Source organism: Vitis vinifera, chromosome 15, assembly GCF_030704535.1.
Source record: "Vitis vinifera cultivar Pinot Noir 40024 chromosome 15, ASM3070453v1".
NCBI lineage: Eukaryota > Viridiplantae > Streptophyta > Magnoliopsida > Vitales > Vitaceae > Vitis > Vitis vinifera.
This window is the reverse complement of record NC_081819.1, coordinates 13,768,197-13,780,488: the sequence shown is the minus strand read 5'-3', so window position 1 is coordinate 13,780,488 and position 12,292 is coordinate 13,768,197. Positions and strand designations below refer to the sequence as shown.

At 30.0% G+C, this 12,292-nt stretch overlaps 1 protein-coding gene across 1 annotated transcript; it reads left to right on the top strand.

Annotated features, from left to right (window-relative positions):
* The first annotated feature begins 5,491 nt into the window (after window positions 1-5,491).
* Window positions 5,492-7,205, top strand: LOC100258250 (E3 ubiquitin-protein ligase ATL4). The gene has a single exon (XM_002269033.5). The coding sequence runs from the start codon at window positions 5,766-5,768 to the stop codon at window positions 6,792-6,794; it is 1,029 nt and encodes a 342-aa protein (XP_002269069.2). The 5' UTR covers window positions 5,492-5,765; the 3' UTR covers window positions 6,795-7,205.
* Window positions 7,206-12,292: the final 5,087 nt, after the last annotated feature.

Here is a 12,292-nt window from a genome sequence, read left to right as displayed (position 1 = left end):
GGACTTAATATGTAGTTAAGACACTAAAATTAAAATAAATAAATAAATAAACGCGTTGGAATGTATTGTTTTGCTTTTGATTTTCTTATTTTTCTTCTACTCTACCCTCTCTAACCTGCTCCCATATGGTTGGAGTAATGTAACATTGCAAAGCATTATTTGGTTCAAGAAATAGTCATAATCATATTTCTTGAGTCTAATGCCCGCCATTATTCGGAGTAATAATGTAACATTGCAAAGCCTTATTTGGTTCAAGAAATAGTCAAAATAGGAATTATATTTCTTGAGTCTAATGCCCGTCATTTTTTAGAGTGAAAAAAAAATCAAAGAAAGAGTTCGATAAAACTTAATACTTAATTATTTAAACTGATTTTAAATTGGATTATATTTAACTTAAAATGTGTCTAGATAGTTAAGAGGGGCTCGTTACACATATCATGGTAAAAACAATAAAAATATTTTTCTTTTATCTAATATGGGATGTCATAATCATTAATTCATACAAATATAACATTCTTGTTATATCCTATAAGATTGCAGGTCCATTTAGACATATGAACACCCCTTGGATCAAAGATTAGCTCTGATACAATTTTTACAATTCTCTTTCATGTAAATAATTGTTCACTTTGGATGCAATTGGTCATCATGGCTTTAGAACGTATTTACACAATTAAGAGAAACTCATTACTACATTGCATCGGGATTTTTTTTTCTTCTGATCTATCTAAACTATCACAACTAATATATGATAGAATATGAATTAAGGTATAAAAAAAATTGAAAGTGAGGTGAATGAAAAAAAGTTCATGTATGGGAAAATCCGAATCAATGTATTAAAAATTTTGAAAGTGAGGTGAAAGGAAAGAAAAAAAAAAAACAAAACAAGCAGAGAGGTGAAGTCAAAGGGTAAGAGAAGCATCTTTTAGGGGAAAATAAAGTGGAAAGGGGGATTTTGACAAATAATATTGGGAATTGGAATGCATGCTTAGAGTGCATAGGAAGCAAAGACTTGCCTTCATAATATACAAATATAATAGTTGAGTTTTGAGTTGCTCTATGTTTCATCACCATTCTTTTACTCCTACCCATGTCTCCTGTCCTTATTATTAAATCCAAAAGTTTTCATTAATCCCCATGCTCAAACCTCTCTCTCTCTCTCTCTCTCTCTTGTTTAGGGCATGCCACCCCAATTCCTAGTTGTCCTATGTACTACATTTTCTTTTCTTTTCTTTTCTCTTCTTTTGTACTTTCTGGTCAAGCAAACAGGTGGTCAGATGCTCCATACTTTTTCTTTCATCCAAAACCATCTGTCTATGACTCTATGTGTCATAACTTGTGTAACATTTGATCAAATGTTCACCCTCTATTTGGAATTGACCTTTCAAAAATGAAATTTTTTTAGTTCAATAATTATTTTTAAATGAATAAATTGTCAAAAAAAAATAATAATACCAAAATTGAAGAAAGAAAGTGTGACCCCAATATTAATTATATTTTCAGTTTATATCAAAAATAAAATTTTAAAAATATCTAAAAATTTAAAGATAAAAAGACTGCAGGTAAAGCTGTTTTTTATCATATTTATTTATTATTTAAATAAATGTCTAAATGTTCTTCAAACCACTTAATTCTCTCACATGCATGCTTCCAAAATCTTTTCACATTCCTTCCCTCTCTTTCAAGCCAAGTCTTGCCAACAATTTTCATTCTTCTTTCCATGTGGGGCTAAAAGGTCTCCCAATTTCTCGTCCCTTATGTGGATTTTTTTTACCAATTCTTTAATAATAATAATAATAATAATGGTAATCACCGAAATCACTTTTATAACTTATCATATCCCACCATGTAATATATATTATCTATTTTTTTTTTTATAAAATATTTTTTTATTATATATTAAATTTATAAATAAAAAAATATTGATAAAATAATATTAATTGATGATATATAAAAATTATTTTTATATATTAAATAACATAATATAAAAAATTATTTATAAAATTTGAATATTTTAATCATTAATAATATCAAACATGAGAGACATTTAATTTTTTTAAATTGAAAATATTGGAATCCCATATAATTTTTATTTTAAATGTTGAAAAAAATATACATTTTATATTTATCCACTACAAGGTAAAATAATTATAGTCTATTCAATGTATTTTATCATTTAAGGAACTTGTTTTTTTTTTTTTTTCTCATTTAAAAAATGAAAAGAAAATTTTGAAGGTGGTGGATGTTTGATTAAATGCCATAAATGCCACCAATTCAAGCATTAATGGTTGCAGACAGGCATGACCTTTATATGTTGTAGGTCGAAGATCAGACATACATTGGTCTGGTCGGTAAGCCCCTTTTTTGCTATATAGCTTAATTTTTTTTTTATTGTAACTCATGGTAAAATCATATAATTTTGATCTTTTTCATATTTTTTTTATAATAAATCAAATATAAAAAAATCATTTTTTTTTCTCTTTTGATTTACTACTTTACTAAAACTAAATGTAAACTAAGATGATATTTATTTTTTTGACTAGGTATTAAGTTTTTTTCTTGAATATTTTATTTTTATTAAGCATTAATAAATATAGCATTTAAAAAAAAGTCGAATATTTTGATTATTTCTATTCAATAATTTTTTTTTTTTTTTAAAATAAGTTGTTTTAAGTAAAATAAAATAAAATTAAATTAAAAAGACAAAAATTGAAATTCTTTTAATAATAATAGTTATTTCTTTTATAAAAGATTTTGCAAAATCTATTTATTATACTACAATCATGGTTAATAAATTTAAATATTAATATGTATTTTTTAACCAATGATTAAATGGGCATATTTTATTTCCTAACTTCTATTATTGAAGGTATCAAGCAACCTTTCATTGATCCAAAAATCCAAAATTTGATGTACATGGATAAGCGGAATTGCCAAAAAAAAGGAAAAAAAATCATAAAATATTGATAAATAAATGGCATAGTAATAATTACTTTTTCAAAAAACACTCTTTTCATAACAAGAAAATCCAAATTTTGAGGTTACATTTATGTACATGGGTAAACAAAAAGACCAAAAAATGAAAAAAAAAAAAAAAACCCAAAAATAGATCCATATTTTTTAAGAAAAAGAATATTATAAAATAAAATACTATAATTATTAAAAAAAAATATTTAATTTTTTTAATGCTAAGAGGCAAATCCGTCAAGATAGTCCAATTGGTCAAGGTTAGGTGGCATATATTAATACGTCCAAATACATGAATTTACTCGATTGGTTTGAGTCCCATGGAAGGTTACCCACGTGGCAGAGTAAAAAAAAAAGAAAAACCAAGGAATTGTTAAATAATAGAAAGAGAATAGTGATATGGTTGTGGATTACATTACATGATAATGAGCACGACATGCTTTATATATATATATATATATATATATATATATATATATATATATATATATATATTATTATTATTATTATTATTATAAATCTCCACTTTTAATGGGTCTTCCTATTATTATTTATTATTATAATAATGATTATTATTAACACCTCATCATTCCTTTGTCACATTATTTAATCACTTAAGCATTATCATTAACAAATTATTGGACCAATTTGAGATTTGTCCAATTGATAAATGTTCCACTCATCTAAGCATGTGAGTTTGACTTTGCAAAAGTTGACATAGTGGGCGAATTTCTTTGATTTCTTTATTTTTAAGATTTCTTTTTTTTCTATGTAATTTTTTTTATTGATTATTAGTATTTTTATTGATTTAATGATCAACATGTTACTAATTTCTTAAGCTTTTAGAGCTCGAAATAAAATGTCGAGATTATTTCCATAATCAATTATATGCATCAAAATTGACTAATTAACATCTATTAAAAATAAAGAACGACAATTCTGTTTTACGTGTTTTACAAGGTAAAACTTAGATATTATTTTTAATTTTGATTAGGTTGGACTTATTCTTAATTTAAGCAAAGTCTATGAAAGAAATATACTAGGAAATATCGTTCTCAAAAATTAAAATAAAATAAAAATGACAAAAGCTAATAAACTAAAATAAAAAAATTCAAAATCAACTTTGAATTGCTAAAATTTAAGGGTTTTTCTTTTGTCCTATATGTTTTAAAAATTATTGGGTCAAACTTGCAAAAATTCCACAAAACCTACTTGGTTGAATTTTTAATAATTTGTCATTATTTTAAAACTTGAAAGAAATTTCCATGTTGTTTCATAGGAAAGTCTTGAGAGGTGCACACTTCCAAGAATAGACTACCTATTGAATTTAACAACTTCAATTGTACAATTATTGGGTCTCCCTCTCTCCCTCCTTAGAAGACTTCTACTGAACTTAAATTTTAACAAACACCCTCAAGAATTTTCCTTCATTTTCCTGGGAAAGTGTTGTGAGTGTGAGAAGATTTTTTGTTATATACTTACTTGCATTCAAAGGCAGAGGTAAAAAGAGAAGAAAAGAAAAAGAAAAAGAAAAAAAAAATGATATTCCTTCGGAAGTCATCCCTTTAGGGCTTTGGTGGTGACTTGTCATCATCTTCTTTAAGATTGGAGAGGAGAATCAAGGGCAGTTCTTCTTCAAGGTAAAGAATAAAAGTGACATACCCACCACCTCACCATCTCTCTTGGCTAACATATAGCCCATTTCTCACTTTCTATACTGTTTTCTTTGACTCAACATTGACTTTTTTGTTCATGAATTTCAGGGCTTTTTTTTTTTTTTTTTTTTTTTTTTTTTTTTTAATTTTTAGATATTTATATTCCCATAAGTCTTGTCTTTTTCCTTTTTTTTCTTCCAACTTCCAAACAAAAATAATAATTGTCTTTGAAATGTCTTGTAAAACCCTCATGGATAGAGATGGGGTTTTGGCCATTCACAAGGTGAGGGGTGGTTTGGTTGTCTAATCCCTTGGTGACTAATCATCAAGTGATACACGAAAGCATATTATGAGGTTTTTTTTTTTTTTTAATTATTTTTCTATGGCCCTCAAATATTTTAAAGTTGACTTACTTATAGACTTTGCATCTACATAGATAAGATTTTTCCCTAGGAATTCAAAGCTAGAGAGACATAGACAAAGGGATTTCTTCATTAAGAGCAAGTCACTTTTGTTTGGATGGAGGGAAAGTTTACCATAAATTATGGTTGGATTATGGGATATTATTGTGATTGATATGGCATTGGAGTGGGAAAATCACCCTCAATAGTACCAATCATAAATATACCATTTATTGAGAATCTAATGCCAAGCATTTATTTTCTAAAAAAAAAAAAGAAAAAAAAAATCCAACTCAGCCACAAAAGGGTTTATTATTCATAACATTTAATTTTTGCTATATTACTTTCTTAACTAATAATCTGGGAAAAAAAACAAAAAATTTAAATAATTTAAAATATTATTATTATTATTTTTAAAATTTTAAAAATAATTTTGATGGAAATATATATATATATATCCAATGAGAGAGAGGATCCCAGTGGCAGAAATCCCTGCATTCACTGCCGGCATTCATTCCTGCACCTGCCTAAACCTCAGCCATCGCCCTTCAGTGGCACTATCATTCAGTACGAGGCGCCACCCGCCCGTCACGTGCCTTCATCCCCACCCGCTTCTCTAAATCCTCTTCTCTCGGTTTGACATTTAAACCCACACCGCCCCCTCATCAGTCATCACCACCCTCGTTCTCTGCTCTTTAGCATGGCCCCCTACGGCGCATGTTAGAACCCTTTACGCCGGACGATGACTGACGCTCTGTCCCCGCCTCCGGCATGGTTTCCCGGGATTTTTCCAGATGAAGGCGTCACACGGGAAAACTCTTCGTCTTCGTCTTCCAAGGAGGGTTTCAGCACTAGCAGCATTATTACTGTGATTCTCGTCCTCTCCTCTGCGTTTTTCGTCTCTATCATTCTCTATCTCCTCCTTCGCTACCTCAGTCGCCGTTGTAGCGAACGCCTCCACTCTGACGACGTCGTGCTCCCACCTGTCGACTCTGACCGCCGCTTCTCCAGTAGACGCGTGTCGCCGGAAGACTTGTCGCTGATCGATTCTCTGCCTCTCTTCACTTTCGGCTCTGTCAGGGGCCGCAACTCATCCTCCGAAGGCGATTGCGCCGTGTGTCTCTCCAAGTTTGAGCCTCACGATCAGCTTCGGCTGCTTCCGATCTGCTGCCACGCGTTCCATGCTCGATGCATCGACACGTGGCTGGCATCCAATCAGACGTGTCCTCTGTGTCGATCTCCGATATTCGCGACGGAAGCGGATTTTATGAAGGCCATACTCGCGTCGACGAACGCTGGCGATAGTTTCCGGATCGAGCTCGGTTCAGTGAGTCGGCGGCGATCGGCGTCGGAATCCGGAGAGGCGAGACGATCGTACTCTGTAGGCTCGTTCGACTACATCGTCGATCATGAGTCCGAGGTTACTGTGGCCTCCACCCATCGACGAGGAGGCTCTGAGAGTAGCGCAGCGGAAAAAGACAAGGATGACGCCGGAGCTCAGTCGAATCAACTTGCGCCGGAGCCTCCGGGGCCTAGCACCGCGGCGGAGGTAGCTTCAGGACGAAGCTGGTTGAAGGATTATGTAGACAGGTTGTCTTCGACGGCGTCGTTGTCAATCTCCTCACGTGCGCTATCGTTCCGGAGCTCCGGCAGGTTTTTCACCGGAAGCAGTCGCCGCAATGAAACTGCCAGCGTCGGCGAGTGGGATTTGGAGGCGAATCGGGTTGGAGAAGAGATAAGCGAAATGTTTCGGTGGTTTTCGGGGATATAATGGTAATTTCGGTCCATAGCTAGGGTATTTTCTGATTCATTTTCAGCCAATTTTCCTCCTACCTCTGTAGATAAAAAAACAAAAAGCAGGGATAATTTGGTAAAAAGAATTAGCTCCAGTTGCATCCTGACCGTTCATCGGAGCAGAGGTGGACGGCACAGATTGAATTGAGGCAGCATTTGTCAGAAAATTCATAAAAATGCTGCCATCCTCCACCACCAGTGAGGATAAAATTGTAGAAAATTGCATTTTTGAAGATAAAAGGCTTGAGATGAAAAAAAGTATATTATTAAATTTTGATCGAGCCGGTGGGTGTGTTCACTGTTCATTTGGGACCTGTGATTTGGTAGGCCACGACAGATGGAATTAAATGGCCTCTCTTCATTTATGGAAATCAACAACCTTCTTCTACCTCGCTTTTCATCGCATTCTCCAGGTCGCGTCTTCTTTCTTCTTCTTCTTCTCCTCCTCTGTATTAAATTCCGTTACGTTTTCACTAGCCGCTTTCTAGGTCACCTGTTTTCAACCTTTCCACCACAAAAAATTATTTAATTCCCAGGAATTTCAAAATTATAATTATTGCTTAAGTGGAATCAAATTTTTATTTTTGGGCACAATTGGAAGTAGGTCATCTGCAAGTTTAAGGGTTATGATTATAATTATGACTTAAGAGACATCATTCTACTGAATTTTTCGATAGCTCTAATTTTAAGTGGGAACTCCTCGCTTCAGGATAAGTATGCTTCCACTTAGTAGTGGCAAAACACGTTTCGGGTAAGTCAATGATCTTACTATATATGTATACTTTTTTTTTCCCATTATTTTTCACCAATTTTTTCATAGAAAGGGTTGAATTTTGTGGATTTGGTTGAGTTTATTTCATAAAACTTGAGGTGGTTAATCCAAATCCAAATCTTCCTTATTTTTTTAAGCTTGAGTTGAGTTCAGATTCATCGGGTTCAAAATCCATAAATTTTATATATGTATATATATAATTTAAATAATGAATAAACTTTTTTTAAGATACCAATAAAAAATAAATATAAATTTATATATTTTAAAAAAAATAAAAATATATATTATATAATTTGATATTTTTTTCTTAAAAATATTTATAAAAGTGAATATTATTATATAAGATAATATGTACTAAAATTATTAAATTGGGTTCAGGTTTTGGTTTAGGTCCAATCCAAATTGAGTTTGAAATGAAATAATATAATTTAAGTTTAACTCGAATTTTTAAAATGATTACTTAAACCTATCCACACGTTCGGAAAGGTTCAGTTAAGTTGGGTCAACTTGCCAAATTTGCATCTCTAATTTTTATTGGATCCATGCTTAAATGAGCTCAAGCTATCATATATTATATCACTTATTTTAATTTTTTTAATACATCATGATGCTATTTAATTTAATCCCTTAGACATTTAAACGTTGATATTCTTAAATACATGTGAAACTTAAAAGGACAAGGTGCAAAAAAACATAAACAAAGAGTATGAAGGTACGTGATATTTGTAGAGTTCCAATACTCAAACATTCTCGGCTGAAACAATTAAATATATTTTGACGATTTTTTTAGTATTTAATAAATGATTACCATTTTTTTATTATACGGTTTATACCTAAAGAAAATGGTTCCCATCCTTTTTCTAGTTTCAATTTTATTCATAAAAATAGAAAAAGAACATGTGAAAGTGATCATCTTTTCCTTTTGCTCCAACCTCACATCCATATATATTTTTTTAGAAATATTTGATTAAAAGGGATGAAATAATCCCCAAAATCGGAAATTTAATATTTCTCATATTTTTTCTGGAAAAGTAATTCATTTTTGACATAAATGTTCTTTTCTATTTTAAGTATTTACATGTAAGTTTTAAAAGAAAGAGTTATTTTTACAAGAAAATAATAAGGATATTTTTGTCCAAATAATGCTAAAAAATGGTGGGAAGTTAAATTTCAAAAATTGGGTTTTGAAATGCCCTATTAATCAAATAACCTTTTTTAGAAGCATTTATTTTTTTTCAAAAATTTCAATTGGGAAGAAGGGACGAAGGAGGTATCAAATTTAATAAAAAAAAATTACTTATCTTTTCTAATTTATTTCTTATTTACTTTTCAGTAAATAGTCAATTTCTAAAATAGAATATGTAATATGTTTTTATTTCTTAGGATACGGGTGGATATTTTACTAAAGGGTTTTTATTGTGTCAATCTACCCTTATTTGATTCCTGTTGAAGCATATACTCGGGAGGTGGGTGTAGAGCAGAGGATTTCAAAATCTCTCTCCCTCTTATTTTTACGAGAAACCAAATTACATTTTTTCTTTCTTAGATTCCTTTCAACTTTCAAGACTCTCTCCCTCCCTTATCCGCGTTAGGGAGCAAATATTTTTCACTGAAAATGAAAATGTTCCCATTGAATCTAGTTGGAATGAGAAGAATAAATACCAAGCAATGGATACATCATTGTCATAATAATGTAGTCACAATGGGGTATGTATGATGACTTGAATTTAGGCACCATGTAAGATGGTGTGGGATATATTTGTACTGCAACAAAATTTAATACCATAAATCATGTTGTACAATAACTTCAACCACCCTTTGTTACATTATTGAACCTACCAACTCACAACCTTCATCCATTTCACTTTTGTTGCCTTCAATTATAAATCTGATTTTAATGGACTAGATTTTTTTTTTTTTTTTTGGGATTTTATGTGATAATACCAATATTATCAAATTTAAAGATTGTACATTTGGATAGTAAAATGTGGAAATTTCATGTTTAATTTCACTATGAAAAATAGTGTAAGAATATCAAATATAATTAAAATTAATTAGAAATATATGAATTTTTAAATTGTTTAATTTTTATATAATAGAGAAAAATAAGTGAAATAGATTTAAAAAAATATATAAAAATAGTTTTATCAACTTTAAATTTACTTTACATTTTTCTTCATTTTTTCTTTCATTCTACTTTTTCTCTTTGTTTTCTTTTCCTCACATTTTTCCTCAATTTTTTTAACAATCAAATGTGGTCTTATGGTAAATTGGGAATGCTTCCCTCGTCTCCGTCGTTTTTGTTTCTTCCTCTACACTTCCATATTTAACTCGTGACAGAAGGGAATTAGAAAACAATTCTTAAAAACAATTATTTGATTATTTTTGTTCCTTTAAAACATTGTGTATTTATGTATTGTACAAATTTTTTTACCGATCTACATATTAACAATTGTTTCTTAAAACACTATAAAAAAAAAAACATAAAACCAACTCAAATTTGTTATAAAAAATATCCAATTTCTAGTATAAATTCTCAAGAAATTGTTTTCAGTAAAAGAAAATTTATCAACTTAGTTTTTTAAATTAGAAAACTATTTTTTGAAAACCTATTTTTTATTCTAAAATATCGTAAAACTATAAAACACCTAGGACTTGTTTGATTTGAAAAACAATTTTTGATAATGGTTTTTAAGAACAAATTTTGGTAGTTTAAAAAACAAAATTACCATTACAGAGTGAATTCTCAAAAACAGTTCTTTGTTTTTAAAAATAAAAAAAGATGTTTGGTTAAATCAATAAAAAACAATTTTATAAAACAAGTTGATCAACTTGATATGGTAAATATAACTATTTTTTTTGATAAAAAAAAAATTTACATCTATTTTTGAAATGATTTCATAATTTTAAAATTTTAAAAATTATATCCATTTTTTAAAATAATTTATCAGGATTAAATTCATTTTTATTTCCCTTCATCTTTTTTTTCAATCTATTTTTTTTCTTTTGCATTTTTCCTCAATTTTTTTTGACAATCGAACGTAGTCTTATGATAAATTGGGATGCTTCCCTCCTCTTCATCGTTTTTCTTTCTTCCTCTACATATCCATATTTAACTCATGTCAAAGAAGAACGAGAAAACAATTCATAAAAACAATTATATGATTATTTTCATTCCTAAAAATATTGTGCATTTATGTATAATGCAAAAGTTTATAAAAAATATAAAAAAATGTCTCTTTTTGGAATAAATCCTCAAAAAACTATTTTAGTAAAAAAAAAAATATTAATCTAGTTTTTTTAATTAGAAAACTGTTTTTATTCTAAAAAAAATTATAAAACTATTAAAAGGCCTAAAGCTTGTATGAAAAGTATTTTTGAAAATAGCTATGAGAAACAATTTTTGATAATAATTTCAAAGAATAATTTTTTATGTTTTTGGAAACAAAATTACCTTTGGGACTGAATTTTAAAAAATAGTTTTTTGTTTTTAAAAGCAAAAAACATGTTTAGTTGAGTTAATAAAAAGCAATTTAATAAACTAAGTAAAAAAAATTGTGTTTTCTTTTATTAATTTGATATTGTAAATATAAATAGTTTTTAGATAAAAATATTTATATCCGTTTTTAAAATACTTTTTACAATTTTAAACTGTTCTCCAAAAACATCAATTTGAGAACATGAAAAACAACTTTGAGTGTTTTCTCAAGAACAAAAAAATGATTTTTGGAAACACTTTTCAAACAGACCCTTAGGTTCCTTGGTTTTTATTTTTATTTTTTATAAAAATTAGTATGTTGGTAGGAAAAATGGATTAAAATTGCGATTTCCTATCGAAATGGTAGATAACATTTATGAAAAAGCTAATCAAAATAGTTATTTAATAAATTAGAAATGTGATTACTCGTGCCATTTGTAGTGATCCAAAAGCAATTCCAAAAACTTGTTCTAGTGTATTTATGACTCACCAGGATAAGGTTGAATTGAGCCGACTTCTACCAACCATGCAAGGAAGGCAAGCCTAAAAGGGAAATCAACACAAAACTAAGGTAACAAACATGCAACAAACAAAGCTTTTCCTATCCATCCCATCCTCACATTTGGACATAAAGAGAGAGAGAGAGAGAGAGAGAGAGAGAGAGAGAGAAATTGAGCCGACTTCTACCAACCATGCAAGGAAGGCAAGCCTAAAATAGGAAATCAACACAAAACTAAGGTAACATGCAACAAGCAAAGCTTTTCCTATCCATCCCATCCTCACATTTGGAGAGAGAGAGAGAGAGAGAGAGAGAGAGATTGAGCCGACTTCTACCAACCATGCAAGGAAGGCAAGCCTAAAATAGGAAATCAACACAAAACTAAGGTAACATACAACAAACAAAGCTTTTCCCATTCATTCCATCCTCACATTTGGACATAAAGAGGGAGAGAGAGAGAGAATAATGGAGAATCCAAGATCTCCTTGTACCGAGGCTGGGATACCATGTTAAACCATATTGCCCCTAAAGAATTAACCTTTTAAATGATGGCCAACAATGTATATCAAATTGATTAGCACTTTGGTTTAGCCTTCATATTAGGAAGCTCTGATACCTAGCCACCCAAAAAAAGAAGCTGCCTTTTAAATAATAGCCAACAATGTATATCAAATTGATTAACACTTTGGTTTAGCCTTCATATTGGGAAGCTCTGATATCTAGTCA

Excerpts from the sequence above, each read along its gene's own strand:
- LOC100258250 (XM_002269033.5), top strand. The coding sequence starts at position 5,766 with ATGACTGACGCTCTGTCCCCGCCTCCGGCATGGTTTCCCGGGATTTTT.